The sequence below is a fragment of the Candida theae genome (genome assembly GCF_024610275.1).
Source record: "Candida theae strain CBS 12239 chromosome Unknown scaffold17, whole genome shotgun sequence".
In the NCBI taxonomy this organism is placed as follows: domain Eukaryota; kingdom Fungi; phylum Ascomycota; class Pichiomycetes; order Serinales; family Debaryomycetaceae; genus Lodderomyces; species Lodderomyces theae.
Genome location: NW_026261480.1, coordinates 163683 through 189862, shown reverse-complemented (window position 1 = coordinate 189862; position 26180 = coordinate 163683). Strand labels below are relative to the sequence as shown.

At 39.9% G+C, this 26180-nt stretch overlaps 14 protein-coding genes across 14 annotated transcripts; 7 read left to right on the top strand and 7 right to left on the bottom strand. All coding sequences in view use genetic code 12, as the record gives it.

Annotated features, from left to right (window-relative positions):
• Nucleotides 1–247: 247 nt before the first annotated feature.
• KGF57_004734 (uncharacterized protein) lies at nucleotides 248–1303 on the top strand (the record flags this gene model as incomplete). Its single annotated transcript, XM_051754275.1, has 1 exon — nucleotides 248–1303. The coding sequence occupies one exon, from the start codon at nucleotides 248–250 to the stop codon at nucleotides 1301–1303; it is 1056 nt and encodes a 351-aa protein (XP_051606868.1).
• Nucleotides 1304–1642: 339 nt separating this feature from the next.
• Nucleotides 1643–3571, top strand: KGF57_004733 (uncharacterized protein; the record flags this gene model as incomplete). Its single annotated transcript, XM_051754274.1, has 1 exon — nucleotides 1643–3571. The coding sequence occupies one exon, from the start codon at nucleotides 1643–1645 to the stop codon at nucleotides 3569–3571; it is 1929 nt and encodes a 642-aa protein (XP_051606867.1).
• Nucleotides 3572–3583: 12 nt separating this feature from the next.
• Nucleotides 3584–4693, bottom strand: ULP1 (Ulp1p; the record flags this gene model as incomplete). The annotated part of the gene is made up of 1 exon (XM_051754273.1): nucleotides 3584–4693. The coding sequence occupies one exon, from the start codon at nucleotides 4691–4693 to the stop codon at nucleotides 3584–3586; it is 1110 nt and encodes a 369-aa protein (XP_051606866.1).
• A 429-nt stretch (nucleotides 4694–5122) lies between these two features.
• Nucleotides 5123–6652, top strand: KGF57_004731 (aminopeptidase; the record flags this gene model as incomplete). Its single annotated transcript, XM_051754272.1, has 1 exon — nucleotides 5123–6652. The coding sequence occupies one exon, from the start codon at nucleotides 5123–5125 to the stop codon at nucleotides 6650–6652; it is 1530 nt and encodes a 509-aa protein (XP_051606865.1).
• A 63-nt stretch (nucleotides 6653–6715) lies between these two features.
• On the bottom strand, nucleotides 6716–7570 carry KGF57_004730 (prohibitin subunit; the record flags this gene model as incomplete). Its single annotated transcript, XM_051754271.1, has 1 exon — nucleotides 6716–7570. The coding sequence occupies one exon, from the start codon at nucleotides 7568–7570 to the stop codon at nucleotides 6716–6718; it is 855 nt and encodes a 284-aa protein (XP_051606864.1).
• A 760-nt stretch (nucleotides 7571–8330) lies between these two features.
• KGF57_004729 (uncharacterized protein) lies at nucleotides 8331–10124 on the top strand (the record flags this gene model as incomplete). The annotated part of the gene is made up of 1 exon (XM_051754270.1): nucleotides 8331–10124. The coding sequence occupies one exon, from the start codon at nucleotides 8331–8333 to the stop codon at nucleotides 10122–10124; it is 1794 nt and encodes a 597-aa protein (XP_051606863.1).
• Nucleotides 10125–12489: 2365 nt separating this feature from the next.
• KGF57_004728 (RNA-binding protein) lies at nucleotides 12490–14040 on the top strand (the record flags this gene model as incomplete). The annotated part of the gene is made up of 2 exons (XM_051754269.1): nucleotides 12490–12783; nucleotides 13663–14040. The coding sequence occupies 2 exons, from the start codon at nucleotides 12490–12492 to the stop codon at nucleotides 14038–14040; spliced, it is 672 nt and encodes a 223-aa protein (XP_051606862.1).
• A 679-nt stretch (nucleotides 14041–14719) lies between these two features.
• On the top strand, nucleotides 14720–16657 carry MEA1 (Mea1p; the record flags this gene model as incomplete). The annotated part of the gene is made up of 1 exon (XM_051754267.1): nucleotides 14720–16657. One exon carries the CDS (start codon nucleotides 14720–14722, stop codon nucleotides 16655–16657), a length of 1938 nt encoding a protein of 645 aa, XP_051606861.1.
• Nucleotides 16658–16771: 114 nt separating this feature from the next.
• KGF57_004726 (uncharacterized protein) lies at nucleotides 16772–17179 on the bottom strand (the record flags this gene model as incomplete). The annotated part of the gene is made up of 1 exon (XM_051754266.1): nucleotides 16772–17179. The coding sequence occupies one exon, from the start codon at nucleotides 17177–17179 to the stop codon at nucleotides 16772–16774; it is 408 nt and encodes a 135-aa protein (XP_051606860.1).
• Nucleotides 17180–17594: 415 nt separating this feature from the next.
• KGF57_004725 (uncharacterized protein) lies at nucleotides 17595–17942 on the bottom strand (the record flags this gene model as incomplete). The annotated part of the gene is made up of 1 exon (XM_051754265.1): nucleotides 17595–17942. One exon carries the CDS (start codon nucleotides 17940–17942, stop codon nucleotides 17595–17597), a length of 348 nt encoding a protein of 115 aa, XP_051606859.1.
• Nucleotides 17943–18092: 150 nt separating this feature from the next.
• Nucleotides 18093–20534, bottom strand: MUB1 (Mub1p; the record flags this gene model as incomplete). Its single annotated transcript, XM_051754264.1, has 1 exon — nucleotides 18093–20534. One exon carries the CDS (start codon nucleotides 20532–20534, stop codon nucleotides 18093–18095), a length of 2442 nt encoding a protein of 813 aa, XP_051606858.1.
• A 645-nt stretch (nucleotides 20535–21179) lies between these two features.
• Nucleotides 21180–22214, bottom strand: OAC1 (Oac1p; the record flags this gene model as incomplete). The annotated part of the gene is made up of 1 exon (XM_051754263.1): nucleotides 21180–22214. One exon carries the CDS (start codon nucleotides 22212–22214, stop codon nucleotides 21180–21182), a length of 1035 nt encoding a protein of 344 aa, XP_051606857.1.
• Nucleotides 22215–22688: 474 nt separating this feature from the next.
• On the top strand, nucleotides 22689–25778 carry CYM1 (Cym1p; the record flags this gene model as incomplete). The annotated part of the gene is made up of 1 exon (XM_051754262.1): nucleotides 22689–25778. One exon carries the CDS (start codon nucleotides 22689–22691, stop codon nucleotides 25776–25778), a length of 3090 nt encoding a protein of 1029 aa, XP_051606856.1.
• Nucleotides 25779–25955: 177 nt separating this feature from the next.
• On the bottom strand, nucleotides 25956–26168 carry KGF57_004721 (mitochondrial 54S ribosomal protein bL33m; the record flags this gene model as incomplete). The annotated part of the gene is made up of 1 exon (XM_051754261.1): nucleotides 25956–26168. One exon carries the CDS (start codon nucleotides 26166–26168, stop codon nucleotides 25956–25958), a length of 213 nt encoding a protein of 70 aa, XP_051606855.1.
• Nucleotides 26169–26180: the final 12 nt, after the last annotated feature.

Sequence of the window (26180 nt, the reverse complement as noted above, 5' to 3'; positions counted from 1 at the left end):
GTACTACAATACTCTCCCATGTATACACTATGTATGTATTATATTACTTAAAAGTGTCTTGTTCAAAAAAAAAAAAAAAAAACAAGAATTATTATTATCGTATTACATAACCAGTATATAATAACACAGATTTAAACATCAAAACTTTGTAAACCCCATGCAACAACTTCTTCTTCTTCTTCTTCTTCTTTGAACACACACACACACCCACTTCTAACAAATCTACGTAAAACTGCTAAATCTTGATATGTCTGGAGACACAGAAGAAATTGCCCACGCCATTGCTGGTGCTGGGGGTGGTGCATTGTCCATGATCGTCACCTACCCATTGGTCACTTTATCTACATTAGCCCAAACAAAAGCAAGAAAGAAGGAGGAGAAGCAGACCGAGGCCGAAATTGAGGCTGAACAACATCGTTTGTCCAAGTTGACTGCACACCAAAAGTTTGCCCATAACTTCCACAACAGCAGCACTGTATTGGCAGCCAAGGAGATTATCAAAGAAAAGGGTGTGCTTGGATTATACTCGGGTCTTGGTAGTGCAATTTATGGAATCACATTGACAAATTTTATTTATTACTACTTTTACGAATTCACCTCCAACATCTTCTTAAAGGCAAACAAGGCCAATAAGAGAAAAGCCGGGTTATCCACCATCCAATCCATTATAACTGGTGCTATTGCCGGAGCCATCACTTCTGTGGGAACAAACCCTATTTGGGTTGCAAACACTAGAATAATGACTGAAAAGAAGCAAAAGGGTGAGGCCAATGCTTCACACTCCACATTAAAGACTATTTTGGACATTATTGAAAAGGACGGCGTTGGAGCTTTATTTGCTGGTGTTTTCCCAGCATTGGTTTTGGTGTTGAATCCAATCATACAATATACCATTTTCGAACAAATCAAGAATGTCATTGTTGCTGGTGGTGGTCAGCAATCATTTACTGCCGTCAAGGCTTTCTTTATTGGCGCATTTGGTAAATTGATTGCCACTACCTTGACTTACCCATACATTACTTTAAAGTCAAGACTTCACATTAGAAAGAAGGTGTTGAAAGAAGAGGGTAAGGATGCCGACAAGATTCCAAACTTGTCCATGTACCAAGAGCTCAAGAAGATTGTTCACGAAGAAGGATTTGAAGGGTTGTATGGGGGATTAGTTGTCAAGTTGATTCAAAGTATTTCAACTGCTGCTTTCCTTTTCTACTTTAAGGAGGAATTGTTGGTTGGAAGTGTTAGATTGGTTCAGATTCTCAAAGTGTTGAGTTTGAAGAAAGGAGGAAAAGCCGTCAGGGCATAAAAGCAGGTGCTCAACTACAAAGTGTACCGATTTTTGAATTGAACTGTTGCGTTCGATGCAAGGAGTTACTCTTGGGTCACACTGTTTCTTCATTGTAGAATACATTGCCTTAAAATTGATATATAGTAAAATACCACTTGCAGTCTTTTAAGCTGAACGAAGTTCTTTATCTCTTTTGCTGATCGATTGCGCTTCTCCAAGGTGAATCTGTCTTTGTCCTTTTACGAATGACCAACACAATGCGAATTGGAGAAGAAAAAAAGCAAAAAAAAGTACTCACGAGTTCAGGAGGTTTTATCAATTGATATTATAACTATATTGCATAAGGCCCTTGCAACAATGAGTATCATCAGTTTTGGGCTAATTCCTGATGGTCGTCGCCCTAAAAAGATCATAAACCTCATCAGCAACAACAATCGAATTGCTCTTGCAATCAAAGCTGAATTCGAAAGGCTCAATTCATTTACCAAATCGTACTTAGCAACCCAATATGAGCAACAGCAACAACAACAGCAACAGCAACAGAAACCAGATACACCAGAGAAGCACTCCCAAAATGAGAAATTACAAGAAATCTTCAAGGATTTGTATGTACTCATTGACTGTGAAAACTTTAAGCTTGACAAGGTTGCAAACATAAACTCGGAAAAGTTGCAAACATTCATCAATAGACTTCAAGGAGTTGAGCTGCAATCGCGGGTAGACGAAACGATACACGACTTGATTCAACAGTACATCAACCTCATCCTTGGTCTTCATTTGTCCAACTCGTTAATCTACAAGACCCTTGTATTGAAAAGCCAGCAAGTGTATTGGGAAACGATATACAGTTCGACATTCAACAAGTTGGTCTACTTTGTTCAAACTTTACCAATTGAATTGTACTACTTTGGTATTGACATGGCCGAAAGAACCAATGAGATTCTTGCACAAAATTTCCATCAATCGCAAATTGCCGACTTGGAACATCGTCAATGGACACAGCAGTACTGGCTCAAGTTGCAGATTTATTCCACGGCATTGGGAAAGTCACTTCTACAAGCTGTGGATTTACTTTTTGTCCAAGCGAATCCGGTGGTGACGTTGCTACAAAAGTCTGATGCGTCTACGTGGTCATCCATAAAGTGGTATGTATCGTCAATTGTCAAGTCTCCCATCACAATCATCAACAAGGAGATTAAATTAAAATTGAAGACGATAAAGAAGGAAATACAACTCAACACGCAAAACATTGACCTCTTTGTGAAATCTGACGTCAGCAACCTTTTACCAGTATTGAACCGAGTTTTGAATATCGAGGATACAACAACTACTGTAAACAACACAGTAATCAATGGAGTCGCAGCTTTTGGCAATAAAGATTATGCATCCACGTCATCTCCATCGTTTCTTACCCGCTACTGGCTCCCCATCTCACTCATTGTTTTTTATGCACCATCACAATCAAGAAACATCTATCTCAATCGGTATGAGATACTCCACTGGATCCAATTTAACGGGATAGAACCTATAAAGGGATTCTTTGTCAACTGGGTGATCAAACCCATTAATGAAATGCTCAATATTTTACGAAGCAATGATGAGATCACCTTGACTTCCAAGGATTCATTGAAATCAGATGTTGAATCTTTGGAGAGGATGGTTTATGAGTTTGCTGAGGATAACCGTATTACAACTTCACCAGATTTGGTTAAGCAGGATATCAAAAATGGTGACTTAAAGCTAGTAATGTCAAGGTATGAGAACGAAATTAGACAGCCTATCAAGTACATCATCTCTGGCTCGTTACTAAGATTGATTTTGATCCAAGTACAAAAGGGTAAAGTTGATGGTGCAGTTGCATTGAGTGGTATAGACAAGTTATTAAAGAGTCAGCAATTGGTGTTTGGAATAGTTTCAATGAGTCCATCCTTGATCATCTTGTACCAAGTTTACAAATACTTTACACTGGCAAAACCATTACTTGTCAATGGCAAACAGTTGAGTATCATTTGTCTCAAGTGTTTGAATAATATCGAGAGTTTGCTAATTTCGTTACTGAGAAAGAATGTACGCAATGGCGATGACAACAATGCCAATACGAATGAAGGAGAGTTGTTGATTGAAATTATTGATTTGATCTTGTGTTCGGAGCGTCTAATTCCCAAGGAGTTGCATCAGGATTGGATTCATGATTTGAACGAGTTGAACAACAGTGAGTATGATATTGAAACAAAGTTGAAGGTGGTGCAACGCATTTGGAACATGTACGGAAATTACTTTAAATAGATGCATCATGGCCTACTCGCATTCGACAAAATTTGATACCAACTTCATCAATGATAATCTGGCATCTAGAGGATTGAATTTGACGTGTGACAAGTCCAAAGAAATCTCCTCCTCAAAACAAAACTGTTTAACAAGATAGCAAGCAATCATAACCACAAACACTCCACAATCATCGAAATTGCGCTGCTGGTCACATTTCATTAGCACAATTTTCAACTTACCTCGAACTAAATTCGAGCAACTCTCGAGTTTTTTACATAAATTTTGCAACTGTTCATCACCTTTAATATCATCATCCAATTTCATCGAATCGTATATGTAGAGTTTCTCTTCAAGGAGTGAAAGTAGTCCCAACACCCAATGATCTCCATTGTTTGCGGTTTCCAAGTCCAATTCTTCCAAAGGCTCGTCGATCATGTTGATGGGTAAGAAGATAAATCTCAGCTTTTGCAAATCATCCATCGGTAATAGATTCTCAATGTCCAAAGCGGGGAAATGCTGTACTAGTTGAACAACACTGGGGAATAGCAATTGAATTTGGTTTGTAAATGGTCGACTATCGTCCAGATTGATAAATGTTTCCTTGATGAGTTCAAATATGAGTGAGATGTTGTTGTCGTTGAACCATTCTCCAGGAAGGATGTGCTCTAGATCGGACTTGTAGATTGATATTGAGTGGCATTGGGCAACTTTGAAATCTGACACATCTGGTTTGGATGTTGTTGACGCTTTTTTGATTATGTTTTTGTAAAGTTGTTGGAGCTCTTGTTTGGCAAGATACGGCTTAAAATTAGCCTCAATAGCCGTGTTACTGGAGTCTAGCTCGACTTGTCTCTGTAGTTGTTTACGTCGCTGGACATTGATCTTTTTCGCTTGACGCAACTCGCGCTTCTCCAGTTTAGTCAATTTCTTACTTGGTTTGGAAGTTTCTTTGGCTGGTACCTGCTCATCGTCATCGTCATTGTCATTGTCATCATTATCACCATCACCATTGGCTTTCGGTTGGATATATTTGTCCCATGGTAAAATATCAATACCGTTGGTAGTGATGCTTTCTTTGGAAACAGTGGAATCAGGATCTATGCAGAATCCCTTGTGTTCTCGCCAAGCGAAGGATGTCATTGGATGTGTCGTATGGCTATATGAATGTGTCTGCCTTTTCAAGTGCTGAAATTTTTGTTTTCTGACAATTGTTTTGACACTTTACTAATAGAATTGACATTTTTATCTAATCCACAAGAGCTCAAAGAACAACGAAAGTTTTACAGCCAATTGAAATTACCCTACTACAAGACAATCAGTCGAATGACAAAGCTAGATTGGGATGAGACCGTGCTGCTCCAGTGTTTGGAAAGGGAAGTGGTTGCAAATACTTCCAGAAGGAGAAAAATAGCGAGGAAAAAGTACCTGAAGATTTGAAAAAAAAAAAAAAATAAAAATAAAAATAAAAATAAAAATCCACCGTCTGATTCAAGAATAACTCCGTTTAACGAATTTGAAATACACATCTGTACTCCATTATACTGTTTGACAAGCGGGCGTGACACCATAATGAGAGCCATACTCCGTCAACTCATCTCACGTCGATGCATTTCACTAAACACGAGACCGAAAACTGTCATAAAATTAGGACAACCAACTTTCGAAACCAGGCCCCACATTATACCCAAACCTGGTAACCTTACACCTGGTATATCAGCACTCGAATACTTTCAAAGACGATTGAAACTAGCGACAAATCTACCTGACAAGTCGTTGGCCATTATAATTGGAAATACTACAAAATTCAGCTCTGGAAGTGTGTTTTATGACTTTCAACAAGACAATGATTTTTACTACTTGACTGGCTGGTTGGAGCCTGACTCCATAATGATATTGGAGAAAAGGGGAAGCAGAGGGGATGACGACGTTGTACTACATATGTTGGTTCCACCGAAAAATGAGCAACGTGAATTATGGGAAGGCGCAAAGACTGGGTTGGATGGTGCTTACGAGTTTTTCAATGCTGATTGTGTTGAGGATGTTGGCAAAGCGTCCACGTATATCAAGTCACTTATAAGCTCAGCAAACACAATCTTTTACGACAACAAGTATAACGACAGACTGAGGTCCAAATCCGCATTTAGCCTGTTTTTCAATTTCGGCAGTGGTGACAAGTTGGAAGGTTTGAATGACATTGTGTTGAATTCAGGGAAACACATAAGCCCATTGAGTGCAAAAGTGGCAGCCTTGAGGAAAATAAAATCGCCAGCTGAAATTGAGGTTATGCATGCCGCTGGACAAATTTCAAGTCGTGCTATAAATAAAGCTATTGGGCAAGTGGGTTCAGAAAATCCGATTGCTGCGGAGAAGACCTTGGCCAAGTACTTGGAGTATCAATTTGTCAGAGGCGGTTGTGATAAGCAAGCATACATCCCCGTAGTGGCAAGCGGGTCCAATGCTTTAACGATTCATTACACTAGAAACGATGATTTACTATACCGGGACGAATTGGTGTTTGTTGATGCAGGAGGCAAACTCGGCGGGTACTGCGCTGACATTTCACGATCATGGCCAAACTCAACCAATGGATTCAGTGAGCCTCAAAAGGACCTTTACGAAGCTGTGTTGAATACGAATAAGAAATGCATTGAGTTGTGTAATGAAAGCTTGAATTATTCATTGCATGATATTCATGAGTACTCCGTCACGTCATTAAGAAAAGAGTTGCAGAACATTACTGGATTTCCACACTTGAGCAATTTTGATGTATCAAGATATCTTTATCCCCACTATATTGGCCATCATTTGGGCTTGGACTTGCACGATGTCCCTTCAGTATCTCGGTCTGAGAATTTAGTAGCTGGAAATGTCATTACCATAGAACCAGGCTTGTACATACCAGAAGATGACAGATGGCCAAAACATTTTCAAGGAATTGGAGTCAGAGTGGAAGATGACGTGGTTGTGGGTAAGTCAAACGACGAGATCATCAATCTTACTAGCGGATGTGTCAAGGAAGTTGTTGACATTGAGTCTTTGATCAACGGGGGTGTAACTACTCCAGGCATAGATGATGAGTTGGTAATATTGGATATTTAAAAATGCATCTTGTAACATAAATGTTTATAGACTATTTACAAAAATAAACACTTTAATCACAATCTAACGACCCAAGTTCAACAAAAGAGAGTTTTTAGCGCCTTCTCCACTACCATCACCACCATCACCATTACTTGGCAAGTAAGTAATGTTTGCTGAACCAGCCAAAGTGCTAGCAATATCCTTGGAAGCTTCTAATCTCCTAATCATCAATAAACCATCACCAGCCTTTGCCAATGCTTTGGACACAACATCTGCAGATTCCGCTTCTCCTTCGGCTCTAATAATGCTTGCTTTCTTTTCCTGTTCTGCCTTTTCAACGAGATATTTCGATCTTTCAGCATCTTGTTGAGCAATCTGTTTCTGTTCAACAGCTTTTGTGAATTCACGTCCAAATGTCATGTGAGTAATTGAAACATCTTCCAATTCGATATTGAACTCATTAGCTCTTCTTGACAACTCTTGTCTGATCCTAGCAGAAACAACTTCTCTTTGGGTGATCAACTCAGCGGCGTCGAACTGGGCCACAATCGATTTCAAAATTTCATTTCCAATTGCTGGCAACACTCTTTCATCATAATCCAAACCTAAAGTCTGGTAGATTGTGGGCAATCTGGGCACATCGGGTCTTGTCAAGACACGCAATGTGATTGAGACATTTTGTAAATCCTTGGATCCAGTTGTTGTTGTGATGACTTTTGGCTTGATTCTGACATCAAACAAGACTGCTTTTTGCAACCAAGGCACAAGGAAATGTGTCCCTTCACCAATTACTCTTTGCTCCACACCTTTCAAACGATCAAAGATGATGGCACGTTTGCCTCCCGGCACGTCGTACATGGACGATTGTGCTAATGCAAATGCAACACCGGCTGGCAACGCAACTTTGGAAATCACCTCCGCTATTCTTTGAGACATTGGTGGTATGTAGAGGACTTATGTATGATGGTAGATGTCAGTAAATTCAATGCCAACTAGAGCAAAGTATGTCTCTGTCACTCTTTCAGGAAATCGTTTGCGGTTTGGAAATTTTTGTTTTTCTTTTGCGGTACACGACCTGCAATTCAGTGTATTGTGATCAAGTTGTGACACAAGTTTTGCATAAACCATCTCAACAGTAACTCAATGTTCTTCTCAAAATTGTCTATAGCCATTGGTTGTAAGAAACTGTGCCATCTTTACTACTCAATAACACACACACACACACACACACACACACAAACGTAGCGACACTATCAATTGTAAGTATTTGCGTGTGTTGCACAACTTTTGTTCGGTTGCAAATTCCTAATCCTTATATTTTTTTCTCCTCCGTGCACGCACACTTCTACCACACGGTAAACTATGGATACACATAGAACTTACCACAACTAAGCTATTTGCTTACAGCTGCTTGTATATGTTAACTTTTCCATATATATAGAGTCACTAGAGTTATATCTACCGATAACGTTGTGACAATACTGCTTATAAGGCTTTAGATATCACCTAAAGTCTCACTTATATCGATTTCCCTACAGTTGCAAAAAAGTTTGATATTCTCAATCTTCCCAATATTCACCAAAAATTTACCAAAACTTTACCAAAAAAAAAACTTTAGCATTTCAACATTCCCTTTTCTTCCCTACTCAACAATCTACCTTCCGTTTACCATTTACTCAACATTAAATATACAATAATGAAGTCCATCAACGTTAACTTTATTACTCCTGAAGAGTTATACCAACTTATCGATTTTAAAAAGGTCGATGTCACCAAGGTTATTCCCGGATTTGATCCATCAGCTGGCTTCATGCTTACTTCGCCAGCATTTTTCACCCCATTTGAGGAAGACCACCAACCTGTCATTCAGTGTGACAGCCCAGAATCATTACCATCATCATTACCACCATCACCACCATCACCACCATCACCACCATCACCACCATCACCACAAACTCCGTCAGTTCCAAACTTTGAATCATCTGAAATCAAAAGTTTAAATATAGAATGTGATGAGACGAACCCCCAAGAAACTGAAGCAAAAGACCAAGTGAGTGAGGTTCATTTTGAAGGCAGTGAATTGACTTTGAATCAGTCTGCCGTCGATGAAAGAAATGATGAGTTGTGCAAAAACTTGGACTCTTGGTACACCGTCAACGTTTTGTTGGAAGATGAGTGTCCTTCTGCTCCACACATGACATGTGGGGAGTTACCTGCTTGGTTGACTCAACAACCAAATCAACACGTCGATGAGAAATTGACCATCAAAGCCTTTCAGGAGTTAATAAACTCCACCAACAACATCAATCACACCAACGACACCAACAACAACACAAGCGACAGTAACACTACCAGAAACGAAGACAAAGACATCAGCACCAACTGCAGTGAGGAGAAAAATGATGCAGCTCCGATCAGTCCAGGCACAGATGAAGATGTTGAGAATGAAGAATGTTCGAGTTCAGTACACCTGGATTTAGAAGAGCACGAACCACAGCAAGAACATGCAGCTGAAGCTGCAGTTGATGCAGTTGAAACTTATCAAACTTCCGTGCAAAATTCAAATGTCCAAGAAGTTGTTGTTGATACACTTGAAAATCAACAAGTCATTGAACCACTTCCAGCTGAAACTGAAGTTGCTGGAGATTTAACACCCACAGATGAAACAGTCTTCTATGTGAATCCAAGAGACCGCATTATTTACTTGGGAGTTTCGCGAGTCAACCCAGACTATGGCCATTACTACGTCAACGGCAATGACGTATTTTCAGACCTCAATCTCACGTTGCAACCTTACCGAAGAGTGCCAGATGGAATAAAGATCACTCCTGTGTCAAACATTCAACCGCCCGAGTTTTTAGAGTCCGGCACTGAATATGTCGTTGATGAGGCCCGTGTTCTCAAAAAGAGAATAGTCAAGTTTGCAAACGAGATCCACACAAGAGAAGAAACAGAGAGTGAGATCATAGACAAGAAGGGGTTGATTTCTGGGTGGAGACCTACGGAGATTATCAAGCGTGAGCCAAAGCCAGAGCCGAAACGGGAACCAAAACCGGAACCAAAGTCGGAACCAAAACCGGAACCAAAGCCGGAACCAAAGCCGGAACCGAAGCAGAAGACAAAGAAGATGAAATTGTTTTGGCAAAAGTGCAAGACAAAGCTCAAATTGAGGAAGCCGAACAAGAAGCAGAGCGGCGAGAACTTGGATTCAAACTTGGCTTCAAACTTGGCTTCAAACTTGGCTTCAAACTTGGCTTCAAACTTGGAATCGAACCTTAAACCGAACTTGGAATCCGACTTGATATTAAATCTGAATTCGAACCTCAATTCGAACTTGAAATCTGTTTTGAAGAAACCTACAATGGAAATTGAAGAAGGGACGGGATTGAGACGATGCAAGTCATGCATCATATTGGACGCTCCAAAGCTCAAGAAGGAGGACGAGCGTCCAAAGACTTATCAAAGAGTCACTCGACCTAAATCTTCTTGAGACATATTTGGCAATGAAACACAATGGCAAACAAGCAATATAACTGAGTCAGGTTGTGAATTGGTTCTGATGTTGTGATGAGACAACCAATAATGCAAGATGGGAATTTTTGTCGGGAAAAACTGGGATACCAAATCACACTTACTTTGGTATTAACGCATGCCTTTTTTGAGACTGCGTTCCAGTGGTGCTCGCGATTTTTTCCTCAATGAACACAACACAAAGCCGTGATTGAAGTTTGATCAGTTGTATGAAGAAGTGGCACGAGAATGGACTGCTTGGATGTATGTCTGGCCACTTCAGCCATTTGAATAGTTTGTTGTCAAGAAAAGTGTCGTTGTTTTGAAATTGCAAGAGGGGATTTAGTTAACAAACACCGCAGTACCAAATCACACTTTGGTATTAACGCATGCCTTCGTGACTGCGTTCGGTGCAACCTGCTAATTTTCCTCAATGAATTCGGAACAAAGTCAAAAGAAGAAAGTTGCTGTTGGAGGTTTCTTGTTGGGTTTGTCAAGTTGTGAATGTCTGTGTGTGGTTTCCATTTGCTATCATTTTGCTGTCAAGTTGTGACAGTGTTGATTTTTTGCATTTGCTGTGTGTTTTTTGTTTATTATACAAGTAACCGTGGAGCCCTTGGTGGTGTAGTTTTTGATCTCTCTGGCGCCCCTCCCCCTTCTTGCTCTCATCACTCTTTACACTATATTGAAGTGGCAATTGAAGCAAATGCTCTTGTGGATTGGTCCGCTCTTACGGAGTAGACTTGATGCCCTTTCGATGAGGCGAGTGATGATATTATGTACTTCATGACATCTTGTCCAACATCCTACGATGTAAAGACGGTCACGAGCTGAACCTTCAATAAAGTAAGTTGAACTATCATCACTATATGAGATTCCATGCATTATTTGCTCAACATTTTCAAAATATATTTGCTAGCTAATGTCAATGCCATTGACAAGACTCTTGGCTGCACATGATGATCGGCCAAACAAACTTTGAACAAATATAGGAGAAAATCGTTCCTTTCATCCAATTGACAAATGCATTATTACTGAAAGCTCCAAGAAATTAATCAGACATCCAAAGGAAGGTCATTTCGACGGTCACTGACATACAAAGAATTAGGTTCGTGTCGTATGCTACCGAGGAAACTGCGAATGTTTTGGTACAGTTTTCATCACCTTAATATCCTGAAGCTTTCAGTTGCAACTCATAAAGGTGGATTGTTGCAGTAGCAATGAATTGATTGATTGATGAGATCGCAATGTGGAACGATTGTTTTCCCTATTCCTTGTTCAATTTGTTTAGTCTCATTACAAAGTGGACACAAGTTCCGACCTTGCAAATTGCAATTGCAACCAAAATCCTTGGCAAAGGCTCCTCAAGTGGTTTGAATTGTTTAATCAGAAATGTAGATACTGGCAAGTATAAGCACACAATTCACGCACAATCCCAAATGAGAAAGTAACTGTGAAAAGCAGCAAGTAATTGACGTTGTCTGGAATCATAGTCGAGAATCAGACTAGGAAAGAAGTGAACAAGATTTCATCATGTTAAACAAATCCAAACCACAATGATTGGGGAGCTGATTGCCACTGCTCTTGATGATGGTGTGCTCTTCTCAAGGGTAATCCAATTTAAGGTTGAGACATCTTGATTATGTGGAATTCCATATCCACACACATCGCCAGCCTCAACCTTTGCTGGACTGAGTCCGTATTGTGAATGAATTAAGTCTCTTTAATATGTATTGTCAAAGACGACGGACTCCCTATCAATGCATCTGTATGGTGAGTAGAAGAAAAGAAGATCAAGAAGATGTTGTGCAGAGCAGTGAAAAAAAAAAAAGAAGAAAAAATTTTTTGGCCCTCAATTTATACTGTTGCTAACATTTTTCTCATCGCACAACTTTCTGTCTTTTTTTCTTTTCTTCTGCTTAGAAGAGCTGGTAGCGATTTGTATTTGGTAGCTTTTTTCTTCTGTGGGTGTTTTACTATTCTCTATCAGACTCAGGCTACGTTTGCAGACATTGGTACATATTTATATACTCATAATAGTTACTGATTCAAATGGAGGTGCTGTAACGGTAGTGTCCAAGCAACAATGGTAAGTATTCTAAGGGGTGTGTCTGGAAATAGATAGTAGAGAAATGCATCAGCCTACAAAGGCAAGCGAATATGTGTCGTGTCGTGAAGTATTGGCGACAATACATTTTCTTTTTATTTTTTTTTTTTTCTTTTCAAAACTCAAAAGGGAAAAGCAGAGACCACATGGGACNCAATTTCATGACAATTTCATTCTTCATCTGATTCACAATCAATCACGTACATCTTATCCAATACATTATACTACTACATAAGCTATGTCTGCCTCATTAGATAGATCATTGGATGACATCATTTCATCATCAAAAAAGTCTTTCAAATCAAGAAGACCAGGAGCTAAAATTGGTGGTGCCAGAGGTAACCAAAGCAAAGTTGGCAAAAAATTGGTGGGAAACAAGCCTAAAAAGATCGCCACTTTCAAAAGACCATCTGGCCCTAGTCCAAAGCTTGCTACGGCTGCTGCTGTTGCTACTCCAGCATTTGATTTGTCTTATGCTACCAAAGTTAATGTAACTGGTTTACCAAAGGACTTGAAGCAAGACAACATTAGGGTATGTTTAATATAACGAGATTTGTGCAAAAAGGGAGAAATGGAGGAAAAAGGAAAGGAAAAAACTAAGTAGTTTGAGAGCAGGAAGTTTTGGTTGAGTTTACAAAAGTTGGGGAGGGGGAGGGGGGGTTATGTTTCAGTAGAAGCACTGGTGGTGTTTCGTATTCTTGGGTATTGGGATTTTCCGTAATGTTGCAGTTGGGACTAAGTACTTTATTGCAAAGGGGCTAGTAAGTGACCGTTGGTGCGTCGTACCCTGCAGAAAGCGGTTATGAGCGTATTGCTGCAATCAGGGGACACGGTAGTATAGATCAGTCAAGAAATTTTGCTGGCAAATTCAGGACTTTGAGCAACCGAACCGACGTTCTACTCCTGGGAGCGATGTCCTAGCAGACTATGGATTCAGCCCTGTCCTGCCGTGCCATGTCCTGCCGTGCCATGTCCTGCCTATGAGTTCTTATGTATCTTTTCAAGACGGCATGATGGGAATGGATGCGGAGGTAAACAAAATTTGTCTTGAACCTTGTTTTGAAAGACACTTTCGAATAAAGTCACATCCTGGACTTTGATTGTATTGGAATCACTCGGTTTAGCCAGGGCAAATTGTTGCAGCAGCACCTCTCGCGTCACCTCGTTTTCGCCCCCATCGCATAAGAACAACAGTCTGGTGCATTATAAACATGGGGCCAATACCAAAGAACAACAACACTATTCATCGGAAACCCACGCTAATTATTTCAACTTTCACTTTGTGGGTTATCACATCTGCCTTATTTCCCCCCCTCACCTTGTGGATTAGAACATCCGCTCTGCTTTTCTTTTCCTTTTCACATTTCATCTTTTTACTATTTTTCTATGTTCTTTCGACTAACATTTTTAGGAATTTTTTCAATCGCAAGTTGGTGGTGTTCAAACCGTGGCCTTGAGTTACAACGAAAGAGGCCAATTTAAAGGAGTTGCCACTGTTATTTTCAAATCCAACAAGAATGCAGCTTTGGCTGTCGAAAAGTATCACGGTGCTTCAATCGATGGCGGTAAAGGTAAATTGTCTTTGGAATTGATTATCGATACTACTAAAAAACCACTTGCTGCTAGAATTGCTGCTAGACCAGTGCAGAAAGCCCAAGCTGCTAAAGCTATTGAGAATAAGAAGAAGTTGTTGGTTAAAAAGGCAAAGAAGCCAGCCAAGAAGCCTCACCAAAAGAAGAAGACTGTTGAGGAATTGGATCAGGAAATGAAGGATTACTTTGAGAACTAAGTGTTTTATCTGCTTCATCAAGTTGGGTCCTCGATGCTTTGTTTGTAGTTGTAATAAATTGTTAACTGTTTTTCACTAAATGGAGGACCATTGTAGAAACATCTAGTGACGACTAGCAACGACTAGTGATGACACTATAAAGCATCTTCATCGCAGTCTGGTGATTGTATGATCGTCACCTCTTTCAATCCTAATATCGTAAAGCGTCGAAACATTCGAGCAAGAGATGAGTGTAGGGTACACACACACACACACACACACACACACACACACACACACACACACACACACACACACCATTCATAGACTGATGGAAAAGAAGTAATGAGATCAGGGTCTCAAAGAAGAAAGAATACGACGAAAGTGGGATAATTTGCATGGTGAGTATAACAGATGTAAAGATCCATGTATGCCACGTAGCACCTGACATCTTTCTGTGTAATGTAACTTCCCCTCTACGAGATGATACCCTCCTCTTTCCTTATCTCTCAGGAAAGAATACGTGAAGAGTTGCTGAAACAGTGTCTTTGAAAGAATCACAAAGAGTCTAATTATGTGCGTTCCCTTTGGCGAAAAAAATTTGGGACCAGAGTCAAAGCCACATTCACGTCAGGTCAGAGCTTTAAGCACCACCCAAAAAAAAACCGACATCACTTTCCACCCCCTCACCCCTTCCACAATGCCAAACTTGGAATTCATCACAACGGCCGAGTTCCACATTGATAAAGGACCCTCTTTAGTATTTCAGTACCCCCATGAAATCCCCGGCTTAAAAGACTTGTATTTCCTTCCCGAGTTGATGTTACCAGATCAAATACATAAGCGGAGTGAAGATTATACGCTTTTCCTACTATATCGAAACATGACTACTGGAGACTTCCAGTATTTGTACAACAAGAATACGTGTGAACCAGACCCATACTACTTATACACCATAGTACTCAATCTACACAACGATGAGTATAAGCGGGGGGCTCAAGTTAAGAGTTTGTCAATCATTACCAAAATCCCCTATTTCAAAAATTTCAAACCGGTATTGATGATTTGTTTGGACTTGTATTTCAGCAAGAATAATGTTGATGCCGTTAAGGAATTGTACCATAGTTTAAATGCAAAAGATTTCAGTATATGTCATGACCCATCTAATACGACGGGAGGTGGTAATGATCTTAGTATTATCAAAAAGATCTTAGTGTCTAGCATATTGGATTTACCTATCAATGACAAGATATATTACGATGAAAACTTCCGAAACAAAGTTCTTGGGATTGGCAAGAATCGAGTCTCCAATGACACGTTGTTTATTAGGAAAGATTTAAGTTTCAACTCCATTGTCAGTTTCAACAAAATGAACATCCCCATTAAAGTGCCCTTGTTGAACTTGCCTGATACTATTGGTGATTACTTAAATCCAACAGACTTGAATTTCAAGCCAAACTTGATCAACATTTTGAATGCAAAACTATCGGGAGATTTATTGCACAGTGAAATGACAATTTACGGGCTCCAGACCCCACCAATCATTATACTCATCAATGCCATCTTGACGGGGAAGAGGATATTGCTTCTCAGTTACGAAAATAGTTCGGGGTACATCATAGATCATGTGCTCTTGATTTTGAAAATAGTGACTGGTGGTGGCATATTGAGTGGAATATTAACAAACTACAATGTGTTTCCTATTATCGACGTGTCCAAGATTGATTTACTCGAGCAATGCGAGAGTTTTATTGCCGGTACAATCAACCCATTTTTCAAACATAATGACAAGCTATGGGATCTCATGTACGATTTGGATTCGAATGAGTTGATAATCAGTTCCAACATTGCTGATTCCTCATTGTCCAATGCCAATCCAGAGTTTAAAAACTCCATCGTTTCTGAAGATGCCAGGTTTTTATCAAGTTTACAATTATCGATATTCAACTACAATGATGACTTAACCACCATCCAATTAATCTTTCGTCGTCACATCAATGAAATAGTTCGTATTTTACTCAGTTCAAAGAATTTCAATAGCAACTTGTTCCCCACGAACAAAGATTTAATACTCCTTCTTGACGGAATGGGGTATTTTTGGTCAAGCGATACCACCAAATTGTTGGAAATGTCCTGTTATCAATTGATTTCCAAAAAGTTTCAAGATTTACTATACAACGGTAAACTCACATATAATCTTCTTTTACCAAACTTGTCCAACGAGTTGAATCTCATGATTGATTTGCATTACCATTTACAAAGTTTGAGCAACGTATCCGTGGTTAATGCCAATTCCAAAATCAATGAACGAGAGGTGTGGTTCAATATTTTGAAGTTTTTGATATCTGGCAAATCATTGGAGATTTTCTTATTGACCACGTATTTGATCCCACCGAGTAGTTCAACCAGTTTACAAAGTTCATCAGCTCATGGTGGAAGTTTGACCATATTTGATAAAAACAAAGGAATCGAGTTGCTTTTGATTAACCTTTTCAATTATGATGATCAGATCAAATCAAATGTCATTATGATATTACAAGAGTTGCAAGATAATTTTCTATGTGGGTGGTGTCTTGAATTGTTTTTGAAAAGTAATTCCGTCTACGAAATTGCATTCAATGATTTGATCAATGAATAAAAGATCTTGAATCAATAACGCTTACACGGTATATTGTTTACTTCCTAAAATATGTACAGAACAAAAGTTGAAAACTTTCATAGGTTGTTATTCTTCTCAGTGAATCTTTCCCCATCACTTGATCACTTTATCTTCCGGAGCAGGCGAATAATATTGGGCCTCCTTTTCCTTATCATCCGGCCAATATTTCTGCTTCAAGATATTATACAAACTCAATCGATCACCGGGTCTTCTAGTACTATAAGCAAATCCACTTCCAATATACTTACTCTGTCTTTTTTCATCTTCATAGTTCAAATTGGGGTTATTTTCAGGGAACCCTGGTCTCTTGACACTGATGTTGAATTCATTGTCGGCATTATTGACATCGGAGTCGTTTTCTTTTTGATGACGAAGTTCCTTCTTGTATGCAATATGTTTCTTTCCAGTTATGAATAAAGCTATGGCGATGGATGCAAAAAGTGCATATCTTCGAAGTATGGAGGATTGTGTCTCTGTGTTTCTTTTGGCTAGGTTATGCATCGCTGGAGTGATTGTTGCAACTGCAAGGAAGACAGTAAAAACCGTATGGACAATGTGGTTGAAGAGTCAGAGAAAAATCTCCTTCCTTTGATCTTTCATTGGTGGTCGCTACCACGTACTTAAATGGTTTCACCGCCTGCCACAATCTTAGTCGTCAAAGCTTCTGTTAAGTTTGAAGTTGCCCTTGGCAACCAATTGACTTGTGAAGTTCGGTGTAATAAGTGATTCCACTGACTGGTGATTGCTCGATTGCATTTGCATATTAAAAGCAGCTCTATTGAGATTGCGTTCTGATACACATTGACTGAAACCAACCACTCTAACTGTCTCCGGTCGTGATGTCAACGGAGTAGGCCAAATTAGCCAAACCAAAAGTAGCCTGTAACAAAAGCGTCTCTCACAGCCGTTTCCAGAGCTACGGTGACACCCGTTTCGCGTCACTATTCTCCTTCTCCCCTTCTCCCTCATTTAATCGGAACAAAATAACAAACTTTTCCAACACATGACAGATGTATCTTTCACTTGGTCCAGAGCTGAAGTTGACCAATTTCTTGCTACTCGAGTCTATTGCTTCAATTAATTGCCGGTATGTATCTACCTGAGCATCGGTTAACTCTGGTTGTGCTTGCTGATCAGTATTGTTGTACGTTCCCACGTATTGCAAGTCATTCGTGAATACGTGAATTTCGCCAATGCTGATCGTGTTATATAGCTCTAGTGTCCTCTTGAGGAAATCCGTGGTTTCTGAGGGTAAATGCGTCATCTTGCTGGCAAATATGAATGATGTATTAGTGCTCTCAGATTGGTGGATTCTCTAGCGTCGCTACCAGAAGGTAAAAAAACAACCGTTTACATCAATAAGAGGTAGCTTCTTTTACTTCATTCGTTTATATATTTTCTATATAGCTGACATCTAGGCTAATTCTTGGGGAGGACTTTCGTGACTTTCTGCTTGATCCCCTTCATTTCCTTCTTCTCGGTCCTCCAGAGTATGTGACATCGTGCTTGCTGGCCCTGGCGTTGTTAATGAGTCGTCCTGGATATCCTGCTGCTGATCTGGTATAGAAGCCGTGGTTGTCGTAGTCGCAGTTGCAGTCGCAGTCGTAGTCTCAGTCGCAGTCGTAGTCGCAGTCGCAGTCGTCGTGGTCATCGTCTGGTTACTGGTACTACTACTTGATGAGCTTGGAATGCACCAGTTTCGATGGCAATGCCATGCTTTCATTTGGCAATCCCTCGAGCAGTATTTGGTTCGTTTACAGCGACGACACTTTGAAAATTCACGAGGGTACTTCTCCCATTTGCCACAATCCAAGTTTCCACATTGGCGTACACCACCCTTGAGGTCATTTCTGCGACACGAGTTCCTCATAATGACTCCCGACCAGTAATACATATCAGTTCCTGACAAAAATGTAAACTTCTCGACAAGAGGGAATAAATTGACTCTCTTGTATTCGCTAACTGATTCATCTTTATCCTCGTCAAATTCGTCAATGTCAAAGTACTTGTAAGTTTCGTAATTCCATTTGTGTTCAAGGAATTCCCTCCTCAATAGCCTCTTTTCAATAATTGTATTTGACAATTTCTTGCTCTCTTGGTCAATCAATCTACTCAATTTCCCATTCAACTGATGGAGCTTTACTTTTCTGAGAAAGTCATTATCCAAAGCGTGACAAGCAACTATTTCTTCGTACAAGTCCGTCATTAACTTTCCATGTTCATTGGTCTCTTCGAAAGTGGCATCACTTGAGTCTGAAAGCTCCTCATCCAAATCTCCATCGGAATTGTCGTTCTCTTCATCAAGTTCCTCATTTGCTTCGTCGGTAGCTTCATTGTCTCCGCTTCCGCCGAGTTCGACACGACAGAAATCTTGGCGATCGTCGTATTCCGGATCACATAAAGAAAATTTGTCGTCTTTGAGAACCAAATTGTCATCATTCAAGGAGTTCAACATTTGAGGCGAGTTTGATGCACTAGGGTTGAACTTGTTTACATAAGTAACTCTAGAACTTCTCGTTCTTGGTCTGATAATGGGTCTGGATTTAAGACTGAGGGATTTTTGCATCTTCAATCGAATTTGGTTCTCAAGGTACATCTTCAACTGCTTATCTCGTATACTCATATCCATAACCAAATGGGTATTTTGTAAGATTTCCTTGAGCTGGGGGTACTTTGAAATGTATGCTAGTAGTTGCAAGGACCAAACAATATCGTCATCTTTGGGAATCACAACCCCAGTTTTCGTAAATGACCGCACAGCTGATTTTGTTCCTTTGTTGTTGATATTCATATCGCGAGTATACAACTCCGACAAAAATTGGAGATTACTGTCCATATCAAACTCGCAATCATTGACGTACCCTTCCTCGAAAAAATCAGTCTCACTAGTCTCCCGAAGCCTACTCAATATGTGCAAAACAACGAAATTGCGTTTCACCTCTGCGTGAATGGGTAAACTATCAAGAATATTGTCATTTTCAACCCCAACGACTCTGTTCCCACTATCCTTAAGCGACGAAGCTCGAAGAATTTGAAACAACTCTTCAATACTCGAGTTTTCCACGTCTTCATGTCGAATATTATCTAGCGTTACACCAGCAGAAACAAGATTGTTGGCTGAAAATGTCGTTACCGACGTGGACTCCAAAGCAGCAGCTGTGGTCAGAAACTGGTCAAAATATAGGGTATTGGGTACGGGAATGAAAGTGGTGTTTGATACGACTTCTGCGGGTGGAAGGTCCTGTAGGTCAGTCAGGTAAGTTGCATACCCATTTTGCTCCTGCTCCTGCTCGTGTTCCTGCTCCTGCTCGTGTTGCTGTTGCTGTTGCTGTTGCTGTTGCTGTTGCTGTTCCTGTTGCTGTTGCTGTTCCTGTTCCTCTTGGTTGAGCTGTAGAGGAAATTGACTTTGTTGTGACTGTGTAGTAGTTGTATGCAAAAAGACTTGTTCGTGCAATGTCAAGTAGTTATCTAATACAGTTGCAATAATTGGCAAGATACCAGCTCTCACCACTTTTTGTCTAATCTTTTCGGTGCCTCTAGTTCCAATGAGGACCAAGCATTGGAATGCTAGCGTCCATTTCCAAGCAGTCAACACTTGCTTGTCTCCGTTTTCATTAACGAACCTCGGACGGTTATGGCATTCATGCAATATTTCAATCAACCTCTCGATGCCCCCATCAACTGATAGGGTCTCGCGTACTTTCGCCGACGAGCTGACCAAGTAAGTGAGATAGTTTAGTGAATTGACCAAAGGTTTGTCCGATGTAACGTCTAATGCTCGTCTGTCATAAAGGCTTGTTGTTATTGTAACTGCTGCTTTGTTACTGGAAATGGCTCTGTAGTTGGAATCACGCATCTAAAGAAGAACTCTCGGTGTTTAAATTGAAAGCGCAAAGGAATGGTATTGCTCTAAATTTGATTCTGGACCAGTTGTGAGTTCATGAAATGTGCAAATGCAAATCGAGGCGTTTTTGCAATTATTTAACTAGATGCGAGTGGCGTTAAAAGTGAAGTGAATATAGAAAACAATAAGTGTGGAATAGATATAAGGATATGGGTGATATAATGCAGCTGGTAAAAACAACCCGTGAGGCTAGATGTAAGTGTGTTTTCAAACAGTAAAATGATGTTCTCTAGTGGTTGGAAATATTTAGTTGTAGTCACAACTCCAGTAAGTGAAAAGGATTTGTAAATTGTGTATTTTTTTTTTTTTAATTTAAAGTTTTGTATGTATTTTTTTTATTCTCATTTTTTTTTACTATCGGTAAGAGTTGGATTATCAAGAACAGGATGAAGAGATGGTACTGTTAGTTTTCATCCATAGCCAGAGAAAGAGAAATTCATGTCTAAATTCTCTCTAGTGCTGCATAAGTACAGCCTCACCATAGAGATGTGAAAACCGCTCCCATATGTAATGCTTCTAGCAAAAAAAAAAAAAAAATCTATCATCTCTATGAACAACACCTATTCAAATCCCGGAATAGGCACCTTTCTAACAACATTATACAGGCGACAATCCTAATCTCCCTTCAATTTTCACCATTGCATTCATACAATGTTCCATGAATATCAAGGTCAAAATACTATGGGGTCCCACTCTAAACAATTGGGCCCAGAATCCCTTATACAAAGCCATTGGTCCTTCAATGGCAATAGTCTTTTTGAAACAATCCAATGGGCCCTTGTACAAGTTCCCTTTCTGGTTATACATTCTTGTCAATACCACATCCCATGGGTTCATCACAATTGCTACCCCTAGACCTGCCATTGACGCACTTATGAAATGTAATAGTAAAGTATTGTCCTTAGCAATGTGGTGTTTCAAAACAAAGTTTTTAGTCAAGTTGTATACAGGCAATTGCGCTGCTGATCCAGCACCAGTTCTCAAAATTGCAGCATCGACACCTCTGTATAGTCCTTTGAAACCCTCAGCTTTGTATATCAGTGACAACCCATCCCAGGCACCACTATAGTACGTCTGCTGTCCAACGGCCCCTGTTTTTGAATATGATTGCATTCTAGTTTTCACTAAGAAGAATGGAGACGCCAAGACTGCACCAGCAGAACCAGAAACAAATCCAGCAACCACATTCACAAGTAAGTTTTGAGGCACGTGACCGTCGTGAACTTGTGAAGGCATAAACAACTTGGTGATGTAGTACCGACTAGGCTCATAAAATCCAATTCTGCATCCATTCAAACCAAGCTGGTAAAGGTATCCACATATCAATCCTTGTTGCAACCCCCGCAATCCTTCGTGTTTGTATATAGTCTTGAAAGCCTGGAAAGGGTTCTTATAGAGCTTGGGCTGTCCAGACAGTTTTGAGAGTTCACCTTGAAGCTGCATTCTTATTTTGATCAACTCAATAGGGTTGGTAAAAGTGACTGCTCCACAAGCTGCAACACCACCGGCGATAAAACCACCCAAAGTCGAGACTTTTTGTGCATTATTCTTCAGAGCAGCAGCGCCCACATCGGGCTTTTTCAAATGCACCTCGTGTGGTATACTTATCCTGCTGGATTCTGTCTGACTCATGGATGGAGGGCGATTTATAACAACTCGCTCGATACAAAAGGGTATAAGGTCCAGTTGGTTGTTTGTAACAAGCCCAAGAAGTTACGAGTGAAAAATGAAAAGGAAAAAGAAAAATAAAAATAAAAATAAAAAAAAGAAGAAAAAGAAATTTCAGGCACAAAAAAATTCTCTTCACGGCCGGAAGCGGCAAAACACTACTTTCAATTTTCACCAGATACATTTGAGAAGAAAGGATACTTGATCGGTGGTTGATAAGTTGCTGGTATAGAAAGAGAGCAAGTATTTGGCAAATTTGAGAGCTCACTAGCCAAAACGGCATCATGTGCTAGAATGTGAACTTGGTCTGAGTGGCACGTGTGTATCACGTGCTAGACGGCAAAAAGTTCTATTTCTGCGCAGAACGAAATTTTCGTTTTAGTAATGGAACAGAGGTCTACAACTACTTGGATCATCCAAAGTTAACCCAGAGTAATTATGTTAAGGCAGAACTTAAGGCGAAACTTGAACCGGGTATTTGTGCGGCATTTTGCCTCCAATACTTCTTCAGCATTGAGCAAATACCCAGTGTCATCTCGATTACATGGATTTGAAATCATGAACACCACCACGATACCTGAATTTTCGTTGGTTGCCGTATTGCTAAAACACGAAGCCACTGGTGCTCAGCATTTACATTTGGATTCGGCCACCGACAACAACAACGTCTTTTCAATAGCGTTCAAAACAAACCCACCAGATGCCACAGGAGTTCCTCACATATTGGAACACACCACCTTGTGTGGTTCCAAGAAATACCCAGTTCGAGACCCATTTTTCAAAATGACTAATCGAAGCTTGAGTAATTTCATGAATGCAATGACGGGGCATGACTATACCTTTTATCCATTTGCAACGACTAACTCGAAAGATTTTGAAAATTTGATGGATGTGTATCTTTCGTCAGTCCTTGAACCATTGTTGAACCGCAACGATTTTATTCAAGAAGGATGGAGGTTGGAAAACTCTGTGTTGGAGGACATTAAAAGTAATCTTGAATTCAAGGGTGTTGTTTACAATGAGATGAAAGGGCAGTACTCAAATTCAATGTACTACTTTTACATCCGGTTTTTGGAGTCGATATATCCAACATTGAACAACTCAGGGGGTGACCCTACAAAGATGACAAATTTGACATATGAAGAACTACTTGACTTTCACAAGCGCAATTATCATCCATCGAATGCAAAGACTTTTACATATGGAAATTTGCCATTGGAGGGACATTTACGTCGCCTTGATGATTACTTTAAAGACTTCACAAAGAGGTCAGTTGGTGTGGACGTGAAAGAGCCAATTTTTGTAACTGATCCAGAACAAGTTTACGAAGTTACTGTGCCTGGTCCCTTTGATTCAATGGTTAACAAGGACATATCTGAGCAATACAATGCATCAATCACTTGGTATTTGGGAGATCCGTTGGATCCACTGCAGTATTACAATTTGTTCAAATGGAAAATACTCGCGTCTTTATTATTTGATGGCCATAACTCGCCCCTTTATCAAGAGTTAATTGAAAGTGGGTTTTCCGAAGATTTTTCTGCAAATTCAGGCTTGGATTCGACAACTGCGCTTTTTTCACTTACAGTTGGTCTTAATTACTTGACTAAGGAGAAGGTGAAAAGCTTGGAATCGGTGATTACCAACACCATCAAAGACAAGGTAATTCCAAAGTTGAAAGAGAACGATCCTGCATACAATGATAGAGTGGAGGCATTATTGCATCAAATTGAGTTGGGATTCAAGAGACATAAACCTGAATTTGGATTCAGCTTGTTGAGCTCACTAGTGCCATCTTGGGTAAATGGTGCGGATCCGTTGAAAGTCCTTACTGTAGAGGAAATTTTGACTAAATTCAAAAATGAATACGCAAAGAGAGGATTGGCAATGTTTAAAGAGTTGTTGGATGACACGTTGTTGAATGACGCAACAAAGAAGTTTAAATTCACTATGGAACCAAAACAAGATTTTGCCAAGCAGTTGAGTCAAGTTGAGAGTGAAAATTTACAAAATAAGGTGAAGAGTTTGACCGAAGAAGATCGGAAACAGATCTTTGATAGGAATATAGAATTGGCAAACTCGCAAAGCGAGGAACAGAATGCAGATGTGTTGCCCTCCTTGACAGTGGAGGATATCTCCAAAAAGGGAACTTTTTATGACATTGCAGTGACGCGTGCCAACAATAAGGACATATATGCAAGAATTGTTGATACCAATGGACTAGTATACGTGAATGCGTTGAAGGAAATACCTTTTTTGCCGACCAAATACTACAAGTACCTTCCGTTGTTCAACAGCTGTTTAACCAATCTTGCCGGTACAACAGAAACATCCATCACTGATCTTGAAACAAGAATCCAATTGGTGACTGGCGGGGTCTCATTCAATCACAAGATTTCACCTGACCCTTACAATATAAACCTGATGAAGTTGCAATACCTGTTGGGTGGGGTAGCTTTGAAAGAAAATGCAGCCAACATCTACCAATTATGGCGTGAAATCCTTCAAGACACTCGCTTTAGTGACGATGAAGATGTTTTGGATAAGCTCAACACTTTGATCAAAAACTTGGGCCAGAATCAAATCAATGCCGTGGCTGAGAGTGGCCATTCGTATGCATGTGGAGTCAGCAACTCCAAAATCACACCTGCCAAGTACATCAAGCAAGTTACAGGAGGCTTGGAACAGGTTCAATTTGTGATGGAGATGAACCGGGAACTCGAAAGTAAAGGAAAAGATTATTTACGGGATGAGGTTTTGCCGGTTTTGAGGAAGATGAAAGAGAGTATATTGCAAGGTGATTTCAAGTACAGGGTAGTTGGAGACTCTGAAACTGTCAAAGAGAATGAGGTTTTGATTGGCAAATTTGATGAGCAAATGTCGTCACCCACGGTGAAAACACCTCTTGCAACAGAAGGTCTTGATTCATTGCTTGAGTCATTCAAGTACAATCATACCTCGGAGAAGCAGTTGGTGAATTTGCCATTCCAAGTAGGGTATTCGTGTTTGGCGAAAAAGGGTACATCCTTTGCGTCCAAAGAAGGCGCTGCTTTACAGATTTTATCCCAGTTGTACACATTCAAAAACTTGCATTCCAAGATTAGAGAAGCCAATGGAGCTTATGGTGGTGGGTTGACGTACGACGGGTTGGGTGGAACACTTGATTTCTACTCATATAGAGACCCCAATCCAATCAAATCCATCCAAACATTTGAAGAATCCTTTACATATGGACTTGATGCTCAATGGACAGAGAAGGACCTAACCGAAGCCAAGTTGAGAGTGTTTCAAAGCATAGACGCACCAATCAACATTGCAAGTCAAGGTGCAACTCATTTCTTTGAAGGTATAAGTGATGATTTGAGACAAGAACGAAGAGAGAATTTCTTGAGCACCACTATTCAGGATTTGCAACATGTGACGCAAAATTATCTTGTAAAGAATCCAAATAACTTGTCAACTGTCATTGGAGATGAAGCGTTGTTGAAAGTTGACAACAGTTGGAAGATCAAAAACCTCAAACTATAGATATAAAACAGTATATAGTGTGCCTGTAAATAGATGAAAAATAAAAAAGAATAGATAGACAGTTTAATGATGATATAATAAAAGTTATCTATTATTGTTGTTTTTTATGTACAAGTCATGACCAATCGTTATATATGCGGAAAAGAAAATGCGGTGCTAGCTCCACCTCCTTCCCATCTAGCGGTGTCTTCTAGCATAATCCTTCGGAGGTAATTCGGCAATTTTCCTCTTCCTGTCTTCCTTAAATAGACAATGTCTTTGAGCTCTTGGATCGTATAATATCAAATTCAATTTTCTAGCGCTCCTAGGTATCCTAAACCACTTTTCATATCCCGTCAATGCGGTAGATACCATTTTGATCATGGTAGTGTTTGCTTTAGCTTTAGCCATTGTTGTTGTTGT